The sequence below is a fragment of the Ochotona princeps genome, chromosome 6 (genome assembly GCF_030435755.1).
Source record: "Ochotona princeps isolate mOchPri1 chromosome 6, mOchPri1.hap1, whole genome shotgun sequence".
Classification (NCBI taxonomy): Eukaryota; Metazoa; Chordata; class Mammalia; order Lagomorpha; family Ochotonidae; genus Ochotona; species Ochotona princeps.
This window is the reverse complement of record NC_080837.1, coordinates 44,121,101-44,139,357: the sequence shown is the minus strand read 5'-3', so window position 1 is coordinate 44,139,357 and position 18,257 is coordinate 44,121,101. Positions and strand designations below refer to the sequence as shown.

The 18,257-nt window shown below is 44.2% G+C and overlaps 1 protein-coding gene across 1 annotated transcript; it reads left to right on the top strand.

Annotated features, from left to right (window-relative positions):
• Positions 1-706: 706 nt before the first annotated feature.
• Positions 707-11,596, top strand: EMC7 (ER membrane protein complex subunit 7). Its single transcript, XM_058666119.1, has 5 exons — positions 707-1,125; positions 6,276-6,395; positions 8,529-8,667; positions 9,727-9,807; positions 11,136-11,596. Exons 1-5 carry the CDS (start codon positions 902-904, stop codon positions 11,286-11,288), a joined length of 717 nt encoding a protein of 238 aa, XP_058522102.1. The 5' UTR covers positions 707-901; the 3' UTR covers positions 11,289-11,596.
• Positions 11,597-18,257: the final 6,661 nt, after the last annotated feature.

Below are 18,257 nucleotides of genomic sequence, written 5' to 3'. Positions count from 1 at the left end.
GTTGATCTTTGCAGGCAGGCAGCTGGGAGACAACCGTACCCTGTCTGTCTACAACATCCAGAAAGAGTCCACCCTGCACTTGGTCCTCTGTCTTACGGTGGCTATTAATTCATCAGGCTTACTAATCCCATTGCCCAGTAATGGCATTACTCCACGACAGCATTTGCCCAGCCCAATTTAAGTTTAGAAGTTACCAGCTTCAGTAATAGCTGAATCTGCTCAAAATACTAATAAAGGTTTTGTTGCATGGTTAAAAAAAAAAAAAAAAAAAAAGACACTGCTTGGAATACCAGCATCCTGTAACGCAGCAGTGCCTGGGTTCAAGTGCTGGCTCCAATCCCAGCTTCCTGCTAACAGGCGCCGTGGCAGGTGCCGGCTCAGTCCAGCACCCGGATCCTTGTCGTCCAACCCTTTCCACCCGAGTTAACCCTAAGCATTTTCCGCCTCTTCCCAGCTCTTCTACATACAAACACTACCTCGCCTCGCAAACGCACACTCACGAGCGGGAGGCTTTACATCCCCTCAGTCTTGGGAAACCTCGAGAAGTTCCCTAGGGCGTCTGCCCCGCGCCAAAGGAGAAGCACTACTTAACATCCTCGCACTTGTCTCGGTCTCAACATCCTTTACTCCTGTGAGGTGTCACGGCCCGGCTGCCACGCAACACTGCCTTCCTCCACACCACACACACCTTCCCCGCACCGCCTCCCGCCCACACTTCCGCCAGTCCCGCACCCTGCTTCCGCCGCCTTCACCTCGCCAGTCGATTGGCCGAGACGTCCTCCCTGTGATTGGAACCGGCAGCCGTCTCCTGAGTCGGACGCGCGGTGATGACGACAAGGGCCGGCGGCGGCGTCTGGGAGACCCGGAGGGCTGCCGGCCTTCGCTGCTAGGTGCTGCCGTCATGGCGGTGTCTCTGTGGGGCTTCCTTTCCGTCGTGTTGCTTCTCTCAGGGACTGCCCAGAACTCAGAGTTGCCTGGGGCTTCTGCCGAGGGAACGGGAGGCAGTGGGGTCGGAGATCGTTTCAAGATCGAGGGGCGCGCCGTCGTCCCCGGGGTGAAGCCTCAGGACTGGATCTCGGCCGCCCGAGTGCTTGTAGACGGAGAAGAGCACGTCGGCTTCCTGAAGTGAGCGTCCCGAGGGCGGCGGGCAGGCTGGAGGGCGGTCCCCCCGGAGAGCCGAGGGCAGGGCAGGTGCTGCTAACGGTCCGTGTGGGGAGACCCGGGGAGGCAGGCGGGCGTTCTCGCTTCCTCGGCCCGGTACCTAGAGGTGAGGGCTGACAGGCGTGACCCCAGCCCCGGTGCCCGTGGGCTCAGGCACCTCGTGCCCATGACTGCTCTCGGACCCCGGGGACGGGTGGACCCCGTGTTTGGAGTCTTGCTTTTGCCTCACGGGTGGCTTCCCTACAACCCGATCGCCTTTTGCACTCGTTGCCGTGTGTTGCAGATCGATGTTGCGTGGAAAGATGCTAAACAAGTGGGAATTCCCAAAGCCCACAGGACTTGTGATGAGACACGGAGAGCCTAATGTCACTACTTCTGAATTTAATGAGCCTTGCAGTCCCTGATCGCAGCACCTTTTTGGACTGCGGGTGGGACTGTTGTTCTTTTCAACACTGGAGGTCATCAGGGGATTTGCAGTTTCGCAGTTGTCGTTGACGTAAGACTAGGATTTCTTCCTTGCTTCAGTCTTTGCTAGCTTTTCCTGGAAATGGAATTTCTGTTGTCATTAAAGGACAGGGTGAATTTGTTAGCACTCGAGTTTTTGGAGTAGCCTGCTTTTCAAATGTCCAGGCAAAGCGTGATTTAAATCTTTCCATCACTACTTAGAGAATGGATTTGGAAACTGAAAGAAAATATTTAGTGAAGGAGGGTGGTTCATCTGCAAGTGGTTTTTGAAAACCAGACAGGTGTGCATATACTAAACCCAATTCGCAGATTTGTTCAGACCATCCGTGGGCTCCGAATGAGAGTGCCAACCTCAGATTAATAACGACAGGTTTTCAACCAGTGTTTTCATGCTGTCATTAATAACCTGACATTAGTGTATTCTTTAGAGTTTAGTCTGATTGGCGGCACTTTCATGGTATGTGTGTGAGGGATCTTTGCAGAATTGTCATTAGTTAACCACTTGGCTTCTCTGCTCTAACACAGTATGCAGGTATTTTGAAAATCAGCAGAAAGAAAGGGAGGGAGGGAGGAAGGAAAGAAACAACAACAACAAAAAACATCTATCGTTTTTACTTAAGAAAGCATGTGTTGGGGCCAGTAACCCACATGAGAGCGCTGAGCCTTGCCTGCACTCAGGATCCAGCCTTCTGATGTGCCTGAAAAGCGGGGGGCAATCCCTCAGGGAGACGTACCCCTCTTTCCCATGGGAGAGACTCAGACGAAGCTTTGGGCTCCTGGCTGTTGTGGCTATTGGATAGTGAGCCAGCAGATGGTAGACCTCTTCATCTCCCCGCTTCCTTCCTGTTGCTCTACCTATCAAATAATAAAAGTCAATTTTAAAAAAAGTAATATATTAATGTTTATTGAAGAAAATATTAGCAAATAGAGATAACAACCCTTAACATTTTACTGTCTTGTCTTCCCATTTGTATATTGCAGGATGGATTGAGATACAATGAATTTAAAATAAGTCTTATTGGAAGAAGTGTGGGTAGTTTGTACTGTAGCTGTTTTGAATAACTAGCACACAATTTTTTACCCATGCTTGTTAGACTTGACCTATGCTTAGGACTTGACTAATACAAATAAGAGGAATTGATGTTGAGAGACTTCTCGTGCCATTTCTTGCTGAAACTGAAACCTAGGCACACCCAATATGGGATGCAGGCATTCCAAGCAACATTTTTTAAAGATTTATTTATTTTTATTGCAAAGTCAGATTAGCAGAGAGGAGGAGAGATAGAGGAAGATCTTCCGTCCAATAATTCACTCCCCAAGTGACCGCAATGGCCAGAGCTGAGCCCATCCGAAGCCAGGAGCCAGGATCTTCTTCTGGGTCTCCCATGTGGATGCAGGGTCCCAAGGATTTGGACCATCCTCGACTGCTTTCCCAGGCCGAAAGCAGGGAGCTGGATGGAAAGTGGAGCAGCTGGGATTAGAACCGGGACCCATATGGGATCCCAGTGTGTTGAAGGCGAGGACTTTAACCTCTAGGCTATCATGCCTGGCCCCATTTTTTTTTTTAAGATGATGTTTTGATCAGGGTGGGAAGTTTCCAGGGTTAGGGAAAATTGAGTGTAATTGGGTGTGATTATTGTTTCCAAACTGTATTTTTCTCCCTATTTCTGAGGGGAGGGGAGAGATAAGGAATGAAGCCATACGCAGCCTCCCAACTGCTCCAGGACCCAGTGACGGGGAATGGCTACCCGATATCAACCCAGAGTCCTGATGTGGCACACGCTCCGAGGGTTCTGCCCAGTTGGATGTGATAGTGTCGAGATGCTGTTGATCTTGCTGTTCTATGGATGAGGAATCGCTTCTAATGCCCACTGGTTGACACAGTCAACCTTAGAATCTCCATTCACCCAGATATTTGCTGTGATCCTTTGGCTGAGGTAATTGTCCAATATGTTCTGTTCTCCATTCTCTGCTATGGTACCAGATGTCCCCAATGGGCTACCATATCCTCTATGTGCACAAAAGCCTGCCAGCCACCACTCCATTCTTTACAGAGAAGGACTAGTTCTTACAGCTTGGCCGAAAGATCTGGGTCAGGTATTCCAGGCCCCATCGGACCTCCATCCCTGGGGTTCATGGACCCAGCACCCATTGCACAGGCAGACCCAGTGACCCGGGCCCTGCCAGAGCTCCCCAGCCCTGTGGTTCACGAATCCAACACCCACCTCACAAGAGGGCTGATGGTCCCAGGCCAGATGATGAAGGGCCCACCAGACTCGTCGCTGCTGGAACTCATGGACCTGACACTCACTGTGCAGGCTCAAGGACCAGGCCAGGTGACCCTCCACGCCCAGGGCTCACAGGCCCAGCATCCACATCACAGGCAGGCCCAAGGACTGGGAGTAGGTGACCTGGGCCCCACTGGATCCCCCGACACAACACCCATGGGGCTCATGGATTTAGCACCCATCTTGAAGGTGGGTCAAAAGACCCAGGTGACCTGGCCCCTCAAGCAGCATCTTAATTGCTGTGCAAGATTCCTGCCCTGTGGAATATATAACGTTTTTTAAAAGATTTATTTTTTTTTTATTACAAAGTCAGATATACAGAGAGGAGGAGAGAGAGAGAGGAAGATCTTCCGTCCGATGATTCACTCCCCAAGAGACCACAGCGGTGGGTGCTGTGCTGATCCGAAGCCAGAAGCCAGGAACCTCCTCCAGGTCTCCCATTCGGGTGCAGGGTCCCAAGGTTTTGGGCTGTCCTCAACTGCTTTCCCAGGCCACAAGCAGGGAGCTGGATGGGAAGTGGAGCTACCGCGACTAGAACCGGTGTCCATATGGGATCCCGGCGTGATCAAGGCGAAGACCTTAACCGCTACACTATCATGCCGGGCCCAGAGCCTTTATGTTTTAAGAAGCATGATTTCAATTTCTTTCTGTTTAGGAGCTTTCTGATGTTATTTATCCTTTTATTTATTTTTTTATAATTATATTTGATAATTTTACATAGATGATTATGGCACAAAGGGTCAAGGGCTACAGGAAAGTGGGTAAGACCATTGTTTCCACATTCATTCTCTCTCTCTCTCTCTCTCTCTCTTTTCTGTATCTGGAGTAAGGGAGGAGGTAAAGAGAGAAGCCCCAGCCAGCCCCCTAACCATCTCAGGGTCCCCGACGTGGGGCACGCGCGGGGGGCATTATTCAGGTGGTTTTAATAGTTCAACAGTTCTGAATTGCTGCCAATCTCGCCATTCCAAAGCACGAATAAATCTCTCCAGAATCCACTAGCTGACAGAGTTCACCTGTGGTATGAAATCATCACCATTTGATAGGATAATTTTCTATGTCTAGAAGATATAGAAGAAATTAGTAACAAAAAAGATGGATGGTTTTAACTTCATTCATATCTTATAGTTCTGCATAGCCAAAAAGTAGTAACCAAAATTGATGTGGGCCTGTTTATAACAAGTGGAACAAATGGGACTATACTACTTTTTATTAAAATTTTATTGTATCTTTTATTGTGAAAAAAAAAAAAAAAAAGAAACCCAGTAAGGTGCAAGTTCAAAATAAAACAAAATACTGTTTTTAGTAGTAAAAATTGTTGGAATTGGTTAAATTAGGGCTAATATTGTAACAAAAATGTATGTTGGTAATTTCCCTTGCTTAAGCACTAGGCTTCAGAATAGAGGCTTCACTCCTGTCACCTGCCAACAAAGAATGGAAGTAATTGGTATCAGGGTTCTTTAGCTCAGGTGTTTCTTTTTTTTTTTTTTAAGATTTATTTATTTTTATTGGAAAGACGGATATACATAGAGGAGGAAAGACAGAGAGGAAGATCTTCTGTCTGATGTTTCACGCCCCAAGTGACCGCAATGGCCGGTGCTATGCCAATCCGAAGCCGGAAACCAGGAACCTCCTCCAGGTCTCCCACACGGTTGCAGGGTCCCAATGCTCTGGGCTGTTCTCGACTGCTTTCCCAGGCCACAAGCAGGGAACTGGATGGGAAGTGGAGCTGCTGGGATTGGAACCGGTGCCCATATGGGATCCCGGTGTGTTCAAGGCAAGGACCTTAGCCTCTAGGCCACCACACTGGGCCCTAGCTCAGGTATTTCAATAACCCAGTCAGGATAATTAGGGAGACCAGGCTTTAATTCTTTAAAGTATCATTTATTTATTTGTTTGAAAGGGAGAGTAACTGAGAGAAATCGATCTTCCATCCACTGATTCATTTCCCAAGTGGCCACAACAGCCAGGCCTGGGAAACCTGGCGCCTCCCCTGGCTCTCTCCGTTGGGAGTACTAAAGGGCTGGGGCTATCTGGTGCTGCTCTTGGAGATACATTAGCAGGGAGTCAGAGCAGAAGTGGGGCATCGGGGACTAAGGATTGACTGTAAGGGATGCTGGCATTGCAGTGGCAACTTAGTTAACTGTACCACAACTGTAGCCCTAAGCTTGCTTTTTTTTTTTTTTTTTTAATTTTTAAAGCTTGCTAGTATTGCTTCTCGGCCTTTTGGCTAAAATCAAGTGTTAAAGCTTGCTAGTTATGTTTATTATCAATTTTTTTTTTAGGAATTGATTTGGAGATTATTGGATAATTTAAAACATAAGCATAATCAGAAGTGACTAAATAAAATTTTTGTTTTTTCAGGACAGATGGGAGTTTTGTGGTTCATGACATACCTTCTGGATCTTACGTGGTAGAAGTTGTATCTCCCGCTTACAAGTTTGATCCTGTCCGAGTGGACATCACTTCCAAAGGCAAAATGAGGTGAGGGCGCCTGATTTAATGTTACCAAAGGCTAGGCTGCGGAATGCCTCATTATGTAATCTTTTTAGGATTTACGTTTAAGGTTGAAGAACTTTCTTGTATAGACAAAATGTTCCTTAAAACACCTGAGGAACATATTATATGCACTGGTTTAAAATAATTTTCGAATTGATCACTATGGAGGAAATGAGAGTTATAAAACAAAGGAAATGCTTATATAGTTAAAGTCGTTTTTAATTATCCTTTTTACTATTTAAAATTTGAATACAATTAATTTAGCAAATGAAATATTGTTGTAAATGTTAAGTTTTGTTTGTTTTTTTGTCTCTTGGGTTAAGTGTACATGGTGTTGAGCACTGAAGAACTGCTTGAACGGTGGGAATCCTGTTTTCAAGTACATTCTTGGTGAATGGATGCTTGAAGCATAGGCTTTAAGCAAAGACCCTTATTTTGATAAGGGGTCAGAGTAGAGAGCAAGGTGAGAGTCGCAGAAGATCCTCATTTTGATCAGTAAGCGTGCATGGTAAATTACGTTTGAGTATATGTGGAGCTTCTTTTTCTGACATTCTAGCAGAAGAAAATGTAGTGTAAAATATGACACATTTCTTTTTCAGCTGCCCCAAAATAAGGGAACTCCCCAGAGGATAAACTAGAGGTTACTTCCTCACCTGGGGCTTTGATATGTTGCAACCAGAAGGCTTAGATTAGCAGTGTGCAGGTGAGATGTAAGCCTTGAGTCTATCTAAGACTTCTTGACTTTCAGCTACTGGGAATAGAATCCAGAAGATCAGACTCTCCATCTGACTCTGCCCAGAGGGGGCGGCATCTCTGAATAGTGGCGTGTGAATTCATTACTTCCTGCTTAATCAGGGAACTTTGCAGCTGAAGAGCTAACAAGATGCTCCCTGGTTATAATGCCAGGCTTTCTGACAAAGACAAAGGCATGACTGTGGGAGGAGATATTCCCTTGATGTCTAGTTATGTAGGTAAATAAAATCAGCTGATGATGTACTCAAGGAAACAGTCTGCCTTGAATCAGCAAACATGCTAGACTTCCGAGAACTTTGGATGGTGGAATTATTGAGACTGTACATATAGCTTAAAGACTTACTACCATAAGAAATGTATGCCAAAATATTCAATGAACACTTGCAGAAAGAATAAGATACAACTTCTACAGTAGATATACGCATTGACATTTCAAACTCAATGGATATGTTTACCAACCGAGCAGACGTTCGATTGCGCAGGGCACAGACCAGAACAATTCTCTAGAACACAGCACAGACACAAAAACAAACCATGAGAACAGTGGAGACAGTTTTTAAGAAGTAGGATGGGTTAGGGTTTTTATGAACAATAGTCCCATCTGTGCTGCAAATGTAATATTGCCTAAAGCTACTGCAGGGCTTTCATAATCATTATTGTTTGCTGCAGTATAGCTGTAAGAACTGCCCACATCCAGTATGCACATTTCAGATTGTCAAAAACATAAAATCCAGCGTTTTCGTATGCTTATAATAAATTCATTACTAAAAATAACCAAAAGTCTTTAAAGGCTTCTATTTTTTTAAGAGTATTTATTTGAAAGGCAGAATTACAGAGAGAGACAGACAAATCTTCACCCACTGGTTCACCAAATGTCCACAGTGGCCAAGGCTGGGTCAGGCTGAAACCAGGAGCCAGCAAGTCCCTCTGGGTCTCCCACACGTGAGGGGCCAACTGCTTGAGCCATGCTTTGCTGCCTTCCCAGAGTCACTCCCAGGGAGCTGTATCAAAAGTAGAACAGGAGCCAGCACCCCTTAGGGATGCTGGCATTACAGGTAGCAGCTTCACTGGCTGCACCACAGGCCTAGCCCTTGAAAGGTTTCCAAAAGAACTTTAAATACAAGTAGAAGTTTAGGCGCTTGTCTAACCCCACAGACTGAGTAGTGACAGTGCAAGGCTAAGATTCCAAGTCTGGTATTTTCTTTTTTAAAAATTTTATTGAATATTTTTAGACAAGTAGGTAATTTACTTTGATCATGTTTTTATAATCAGGAGTACAGGTCACAAAGCATTTTGGAAAAGACAAAAGCCAAAAATAAGGCTGTTAGTGAAATTACTGATTGTTTTCTTATGTTGCTTTAACAGGGCAAGATATGTGAATTATATCAAAACATCAGAAGTGGTCAGACTGCCCTATCCTCTCCAAATGAAATCTTCAGGTCCACCTTCGTACTTTATTAAAAGGGAGTCCTGGGGCTGGACGGACTTTCTGATGAACCCGATGGTATGTGTTAGCAAAGTAAAGCGCTTTACCAGTCCATGATGTGCCTCGATGCAGTTGAAAATTTCAAATCCTTAGGAGATAGAAATGTGATGGTCAGATTTTTGGATGAAAGGATGATTTGCAGATTTCAGAGAAATTATGGCTTTGGTAAGATACAGAAAAAATAGAATTGTCCTGTAGATTTGACATTGAAATGTACAACAGAAACTGGGTAAACACTTATGATGATGATTTTGGTGAGTCATACTTGGAGCTGTCGCATCTTTCATACTACTGGTACTGTCATTTGTTGTCCAGCACCTGTTGATGATCTTTTTTAACATTTATGGTAAACAGAGAAGTTCCTCTGTGATAATTTAAGTAGTTGATATCATTAAAGTGGCTGTAATACAAGGTACTCTTGTACATTCTTTATATAAATGACCTCTTTTTTTCTCTCTTTGAAGGTTGAGTTTTTAGAATTGTCTGAATTTTGATCGTATTCTCTTGTTTAAATCACAAACAGGAATGTTTGGAGGTTGTTTAGTACTTTTATCAGAGATCTAGGGAGGAGAGGATAGATTGTGCAGGAGACATTACCAGTGTGGCTGCATGTCTTATTCACCTTGTGTGTTCATGTGTCCAGTGCAGAGGCTTGTAAGTTATTTTTCAAAACTTACCTGCAGCTGCTTCCTGCTGTATTGAAGACTCCAGAGAGCGTATGTTAATGGGAGGGGTGATAGGGTGTTTTATCCAAGAACCAGAGTCTTAATGTAAAGAGCATCCCACCTGGTTGTCAGGATCGCTAGTCCTAATGCCAGAATGTAGTTCCGAAAAAGTGCCTGGAGAGTTCCATTGGTGGACCACTGTGTCCAAACATGTGCAGAGTACTCGGGAACACTGTGTAGTCCGTCGCAGATAGCACCTTGTTATCAGAATTCACGCAGTAGGGTTGAGGTGGTTAATGCTCACTTTGTTCTGCTTACAACATTTAAATCTTTGATTTTATCGTTTATTGTCACCCGCAGTTTCTGCTGTAAAGGTGATGCAGAATGCTTTCCGAATTTTTGTCTTCCACAGGTTATGATGATGATTCTTCCGTTATTGATATTTGTGCTTCTGCCCAAAGTGGTCAACACAAGCGATCCTGACATGAGACGGGTAAGGGGATGGTGTCTGCCTGTGGGTGTGTGAACCGTATTCTGCTTCTGCTTCACGGGCTGTCCTCTGGCTGAATGCTTGAGTGTTTCAAATTTTCCTCTAATTCCCATGCCAAACTAAAGGTTGTGATCCTGGTGTTTAATTAGTCATTTCTGTAGGACCGCATACATTCTTTAGCTAAATGGATCTCTTGATATACGTAGAACATTTTGTTAAGTCCTCGCTTCCTTTTGTGCCTCACCTGTTAAATATGTGAAATGTACCTTAATTGTGCTTTTTCTAATCCAAACATAATGCAAAATGACTGTTTCTGTAACCTAACTTTACAAAACTCTCTTCAAAATGCATACTCAATTAAAAAATTAAGATTCATTTATGTTTATTGGAAAGGCAGACATGCAGAGTGAAGGAGATACAGAAAGAAAGATCTTACATCTGCTGGTTCATTCTTCCCAAGCGGCCGCAACGGCCAGAGCTGAGTCCATCCGAAGCCAGGAGCCAGGATCTTCTTCTGGGTCTCCCATGTGGATGCAGGGTCCCAAGGATTTGGACCATCCTCGACTGCTTTCCCAGGCCGAAAGCAGGGAGCTGGATGGAAAGTGGAGCAGCTGGGATACAAGCTGGTGCCCATATGGGATCCTGGGGCTTGCAAGGAGAGGACTTTAACCACTAGGCTACCGTGTTGGGCCCTGCATACTCAATTTTTATGTCAGATACCCAAAGGCAATTCAGGTAGACCAAGGGGGATAAATAGAATAGTTGCTTTCAAATTCTGAACCACATAATTAGCTTGTTCTGTAAGGAAAGAGGAAATTTTGAATTAGGTGAATCAAGTGTAGTGACATCAGTGGAGGCACTTTGCTTTGTGGTTGATTAGCCTGATGGTTAAGGCACCAGGGTTCCACATTGAAGTGCTTGATTTTGATTCTGGACTCTGCTCCTCACTTCAGCCTCTTCCTACACCATGGGAGGCAGCAGTCAGGGCTCAAGTGATTGAGTTGTGCTGCCCGTGTGGGAAACCTGGGTTGAATTCCTGGTTCCTGACTTGGTAGCTCGGGAGCTCCGTGGGTACTGGGGAGTGAACAGAACAGGGGAGTGCTCAATCTCTGTCTGTCTCTGCTCTCTGCGTGTCGTTGTTCTCTCTATGTATTCATCTGTCTGTTGTCTCTCTGCCTCTCAAATAAATAAATAAATACTTTTAAAAATAAACCATAGGTCATTGCTGTTATCAGGACCCTGTTCTACTCTTCTTCATTAAGAATTGTTAGGGGTTTCATCATTCAAGGAATCCCAGTACCTTTTCATGTTATTTTGCTGTCTCCCTGCAGGAAATGGAACAGTCAATGAATATGCTGAACTCCAACCACGAGTTACCTGATGTCTCTGAGTTTATGACAAGGCTTTTCTCTTCAAAGTCATCTGGCAAATCTAGCAGTGGCAGCAGTAAAACAGGGAAAAGTGGGGTTGGCAAAAGGAGGTAGTTGGGTGGCTCTGCAATGGCCTTTGCACAAACACAGTAACACTGGGTGACATCTGAGTTTGGAGGGAAAACTGTGAAACAGCTACTGTATGCTTGAATCATGCTGAAGGTTGATCTCTTACAATTGTTGTATATGCTAACTTTTTAGCACATGTTTTGTACTCGGTACATAAGATCCAGCTTTCATCCTTTGTATGAGGTCGATATTGATGTCACTGAATTAAATGCAGTGTCCTATAGAAAATGACATTAATAAATTATATGAAAATACTATATGTTATATTAAAATGTCTTAATCCAGAGATCAAATTGTCTTCTGCCTTTTTTTCTACTTAATGTGCCTTTTTTTTCTGACAGTTTTCTGCTTTCATTATTTGAGACTTGACATTGATTTTTTCTGTTTAAAAAGAAGTAAGTAGTTATTTTTAGAGCAGTGTACACCATATTTGTCTGTGTGACCGTATCTTTGGAAGTGTCAGCCCTGCACTGCTATTTGCCATTCCTTCCTGTTTGAGGTGGAGTCATATGATCCTGGTATAGTTTTAGTTTTTGATGTAAGAATATAGATATATGGATAAGTCTTGTAAATGTTATTCTGATTGTTATCTATGGTATTCATTTTATATGTACTGAGTACCAACTAACTATTGTGATTTCAGGTAGAATACAGACATGGGTGATGTTGAAGCCCCTGTCTACAACAGAGCTCATTTTGGGCGGGATGACAGATGATAAAAGAGAGCAAATGGCCGGGGAAAGATGAAGCAGGTGGAGCACCTGCTGGTGTCTGAAGATGGAGCTGGCCTCAGAACCCTGTATGGTAACATTGGTCATCTTTCTCAGATTCTTGGAGTTGCTGCAATGTAAGTTGCTGCTTTACAGCTAGAAGTATGTCACAAAATCTTATTTCAGTGAAGTTTTCATTCAACTCTTGAAGTTATAATGTTACCTTGTTCTCTCCTGTGTCAAAGAACTTACCTGTCTCTTTAACATGTTATTACATCAGCCCAAATAACAACAGCAGGATTGGTTCCAAAGTCTGTTAGGTGCCATTGTTGTTGTTGTTTTTCTTTTGAAGATTTATCTTACTTGAAAGATACACAGAGAGAGAGTCTTCCATCCACTGATTCACTCCCCATTTGACTGCAACAGGCGGAGCTGGACCAGTCCAAAGCTGGGATATAGGAGGTCATTATGAGTCTCCCACATGGGTGCAGCAGCCCAAGGCTTTGGGCCATTCTCTGCTTTCTCAGGCTGTCAGCAGGAAGCTGGATTGGAAATAAGGAGCTGGGACAGGAACCAGCACCCTTATGGGAAGACTGTAGCACAGCATAGAATTAGCCACGATACTGACCCCACCACTGTTCATTTTGAAATGAGATAATACAATTTGCATTTAGGGCCCAGCACAGTAGCCTAGCAGCTAAAGTCCTCGCCTTACACGCACAAGGATCCCATATGGGCACTGGTTCTAATCCTGGCTGCTCCACTTTCCATCCAGCTCTCTGCTTGTGGCCTGGGAAAGCAGTTGAAGATGGCCTAAAGTCTTGGGACCTTGTACCTGCATGGGAGACCCGGAAGAGGCTCCGGGCTCCTGGCTTCGGATGTGCTCAGCTCTGGCTGTTGCAGCCGCTTGGGGAGTGAATCAATGGACAGAAGATCCTCCTTTCTATCTCTCCTCCTCTCTGTATATCATTTTTTAAAAAATATTTATTTTATTTTTATTGGAAAGTCAGATATAGAGAGTAATGTGGTAGCTTAGTGGCTAAACCCTCACCTTGCTTTCACCAGGATCCCATATGGGTGCCTGTTTGTGTCCTGCCTGCTCCACTTCCCATCCAGCTCCCTGCTTGTGGCCTTGGAAAGCAGTTGAGGACGGCCCAAAGCTTTGGAATCCTACCCCCATGTGGGAGATATGGAAGAGGCTCCTAGCTCCTGGCTTTGGATCGGTTCAACTCTGGCTGTTGTAGCCACTTGGGGAGTGAATCAGCAGATGAAAGATCTTTTTCTCTGTCTCTCCTTCTCTGTAAATTTGACTTTCTGATAAATAAATACATAAGTCTTTTTTAAAAAGCTCCTAATTTGAGTAGGTAAAGATGGAATAATGACCAAGAAATTAAAACACATTTGGCCCAGTACGGTAGCCTAGCAGCTGAAGTCCTTGCCTTGCATGTGCTGCCGGAATCCCATATGGGTGCTGGTTCTAATCCTGGCAGCCCCACTTCCCATCCAGCTCCCTGCTTGTGGCCTGGGAAAGCAGTCGAGGACGGCCCAAAGCCTTGGGACCCTGCACCAGTGTGGGAGACCCAGAAGAGGCTCCAGGTTCCTGGCTTCAGATTGGTGCAGCTCTGGCCATTGCAGCTGCTTGGGGAGTGAGTCATCGGATGGAAGATCTTCCTCTCTGTATATCTAACTTTCCAATAAAAATAAAATAAATCTTAAAAAAAAATTACAATACATCTGCAGAATTACCATTTTACTTGCTAATCTTTATTTTACATCAATTCTAATAGCTTATGAATATCACTTATACTCCTTATATTATAGAAATATATTAATTGTGTATGACAATCTTATAACCTGATCAAACGCCTAGGGTGCTTGCAGGTACAGTAATTGTTACAGATTATTTGCCAATACAGGTTGTGGTATGAAGAGCTCACTGGCTGCTCGCCGGCTGGGTGACTTTGGGCAAGTCACTTTCCTGCCCAGGACCATTTTTGCCATGTCCTTTCTTGTATTTCCAACATTATAAGCACCACAATGAATAAATAGACGGGCCTCAAGTTTCCTCATCCATAAATTGAAAGATTTGGATTTTTTCCACTTTTTTTTCATATCTCAAATTCTATTATAATATTTACCCCACGCTATTAGTTACTTCTTTCTGTTAATCTGGTGAGCGTTGCTGGCTTTCCTTCTTTTTTACTACCGTGCGTTCTTTCTGCTGTTTCCTGTTTAGAACAAAGTGTTTGGCTCTTCTTTAGGGCGTGGTTTTAGACTCATTTTATGTATATCTCCTTTTAATTGGATAGTTTCTCTGGTAGCTTTTCACACATGTGAAGTTGAATCTGAGTGGTGTCTTTGTGCAAAACAAACCCTAACTTCCCGTTTTGGCTCCCTGCGTGACTTCTCCAGGTTCGATGGCTTGCTTCCAAGTTTCAGATAGTCTCTCAGGAATTAAAATGTCTGGATTCGTTTTGAGGAAAATCGGAATGTTACATAACTTGGTCTGAGCAGAGAAATACTTTAACCATTTCTTTTTTGTGTCTTCCATGACAGAAAAGAAGAATCAGCCTGACGACAGTTTATCACTAGAAGGGTTTTCAGATGCCCGTGAGAATGGTCAGCAAAGACAGTCCCTCAGACTTTCAGGAAGTTGGGGTTTGTTTTTTTTTCTAGAAGTTTTTTTTTTTTCCTGCTTAAAAAAATCTATTGAAAATATGCAGTATTTTAGGGGAAGATTTGAAAACGATTGTCCTCTTTGTTTATTGCCTTTTGGGTCTCATAGAGACACTTTTGCATAGTTACACAGATGTGTGTCCCATTTGTATTAAACCTACTAAAGTTGTCCTAAGTACTAATTTCAGGGATCACATTAGAAACTGGTAGCTGAGTCATTAAGGAATGTGTTGAGACAGGCTGTAGTTGTAGTGTTCCTCAGTGTGTGATTTTTTCCCCCACTTTGGTAAATACATCCGTGTGTGTGTGTGTGTGTTTTACAATTAATTCACTTGGGACATAGACGAGAAAGAGAGACTGCTGCTATCTGCTCCCACGAATCCCCATGATGGTGTGGAGCAGGCCGGGGCTGGAGCTGGGAGCTAGAGGCAGAACAGGTTACTGCCATGGGTGGAGGGAGCCCAACTGCATGAGCCTCTTGACTACTTCCTGTGTCTTCATTAGGAAACGCGAATCAGGAACCGAGGCTGAGACTGAAAGGCAGGCACTCTCGCAGGGGCGTAGGCATCCTCGCCACTATGCCAATGCCAACCCCTCATCTCCATGTTAGGTATGATCATTCTTGGGCAAATGGAGTCATTTATTTCTTAATTTTTAAGGTATGTGGATATTCAGGTGGTAAAATGTTTTTATTCAGGAAAACTTCAATATAGCTGTTGTGAAGTTTAGATGTTACATACAAGTTATCAATATTGTTTTTATATTCTTGAGAGAAAGATTGAAGTATTTACAGAGCTGTTTGAGAAAAACAGGCCTCCCAAAATACCACCAACTATGAGCTCATCTTTGTTCACAGTAACATAATCCTACTCTGGGTGCACAAGGCAGCTGAAACTTTACACAATGACTTTTCTGTCTAGCAGCACTGAGCTAGCCAGGCAAGCAAACCTGAGAGCAGGGAGGAGTAAATTAAGACACTTAAGCCGTAAACAGGGCTAATGACTGAGGCCGTAAAAACTAGAAAATTTTGACAAAGTGTTAATCTCACTAAAATTTACTAAGTCATCATTGGAGATTCATACCTGTAAGTCTTTAGGTAATTCTGAAATTTAATTTTCCCATTTACATGAATAATTCCAGTCCCTTTTTAAAATTTTTAGAAGATTTTATTTATTTATTTGAAAGGCAGAATTTCAGAGGAGATAGAGAGAGCTCGTGCATTAGCTGGTTCATTTTCCAAGTGACCACGACAGCTGAGCCTGCGCCAGGCTGAAGCCAGGAGACAGGAGATTTTTCTGGATCTCCCATGTGAGTACAGGAGCTTGAGGATTTGGGCCGTCCGCCAGTGCTTTCCCAGGCACACTGGAAAGAGAACTGGATTGTAGTGGAGTATCTGGCACTCAAACTGGCACCCGTGTAGGATGCTGATGCCACAGACAGTGGCTTGACTGACTGCGCCACAGTGATACTTCCCTCTCTAATTCTGTTTTTAAATATTGATGAAGATTGGACATTGCAAGTTTACCTTGCAGGTTTCTTAGGAGGAGATGTGACCAAAAAGAAATGGGGGAGGGGGGGACAGTGCTCTCTTAGGCAATTGACAAAATTTATTTCCAGGGTTCCAGTTTATATACATAGTTTAGCTCAGACATTGGTTACAATGATCAGGTTTGATATGCAACTCGTGTCACATGTGTGTAAGCAGGGAGTTCCAGGAGAGCTAGCAAGGCACCGGGATCCAAGCACCACTGGCGAGACAGTGATCAGGAGCACTGTCTGCTCCTCAGCACGAGCCTGCCGTGTCCCTTGTGCGTGAGAGCCCTTTAGCCATTGTTCCGCAAATTGATGTGTCTGGATGGATGAATGAAGGGCCACTCCAGAGACCGCAGCTGACACTACAATAGCAGTAAGTCCAGTTAGCTCCCAGATAATCCAGTCAACAAATCATTTACTCCGACACAGATGTTGTAACACTTGTCGGGTAAGTCCTGCCATGGGACCCTCCTCTCAGGGACTGGTAAGGTTTACTGGCAGCCAAATCCCAAGTCTTTGCTTTAGGAGAAAAAGTGTATCAGAGCTAATAATCAATAGGTACAGAAGTCTTAAGACATGCATTAAGACGACAATTGTCACAATCCAGACTATCAAGAGTAAGGTTTAACTCCACTTGACCAACAGCTCTATCATAAGGAAGTTTTACACAGGCTTGTAAATATCTGATAACATTTTGGCGAAAAGTGTAATCTGTTGGCTTCCACACTGAAGTTGTTCCTGTCCAGGTAGAGAGAAAGCTTGTAGGTGCAGACAACACATGCCATGCAAGAAGTTCAGTATCCTGCTTCCAAAAATTTGAATTGGAGATAGTGTTTATTATTGCAGTGTGATAGCTGAGAGTAAGGAGTACAGTTTGTAACAGAAACCACAGAGTCCCCAGTCAACAAATTGGTATCCTGCATGAATAGAAACTTTTCACATTCGTCCTCTGCAAGTGGACTAATGTATATCAGAAATATTGTAGTATTTCTAGGTGACTGTTTCACAAACTGGCTCATTGGGCCACCCAATATTATATGTCTGACTCCCTATAAAATGCTTATATTTCAGGTCTTTTGGAAAGATAAATGTTAGAGCACCAAACAGTCCTAGATGTAGCCATTTTTGGATGTTACAACCCCATAATAGAGACTTAGCCCTCTGGCTTAGTTCATGGCATCCGACGCATAGGGGAAAGGTCTCAAATCCTAAGGATACATGGCCTTCTTCCACAGCAAAGACAGGTCCAGAAGAATGCCAAGGATCGGGCATATATACACTATCATTAGTACACGCCACGGGCCCAGGGTTGATCCAGTCCACCAGTTGTAGCAGAGGTGGATGGGGGATGTAGGACCAATACACATGTGCACCACTCACCGCAGGAGCACAAGTAAGCACTGCTACCATGGCCAACAGGAGATTTTCTGCTGTCTTCGGGGCCCCGGTGTTGGTGAGGGTTCCTTCAGCCTTTCTAGCCGAAGCCTTTCCCTGGTCCCAAGTAGGAAGGTCACCTTTTTGTTGATATGGTCAACATCTCTTTGGACTCTTCTTGGGGAGGTTTAGTGCTGTATTTTCTCCGTCACCTCTTTCACTGGAGGTCCTCCCGGTCTCTGCACCCTCCCAGGACAGGCTGCACCGAAAAGGAAGCCATACCTGTGGAGGATCCATCTGGAACAACAAGAGCATATTCCTTCCCAACTCTGGTCATGTTTCCTGCTGGCCAAGTTCCCAGCTGTTTATACCACACAGGGTTATCACAGCTTCGCGGGTAGCCTTGTGAATGAGAAAAATGACAAGATGCCCTAGAACTATCTCCTTGTGGCAAAAATAGAGTAAGAGAGAGTACATCTTTTGGCCTGGAGCTTATCCCCCCCTTCCCCTTTTCTGTTTTTTAATACTTGAAGCTCTTTCAACAATGCCTTTCCTCCTGAGTTGTAAGGTATTCCTGTAATCTGTTCAATTTGCCGATCCATGCAAAATTGCCCAAATTTTCTGCTTGTAGAAGCAGGGCCATTATCAGTTTTTTGTTTCT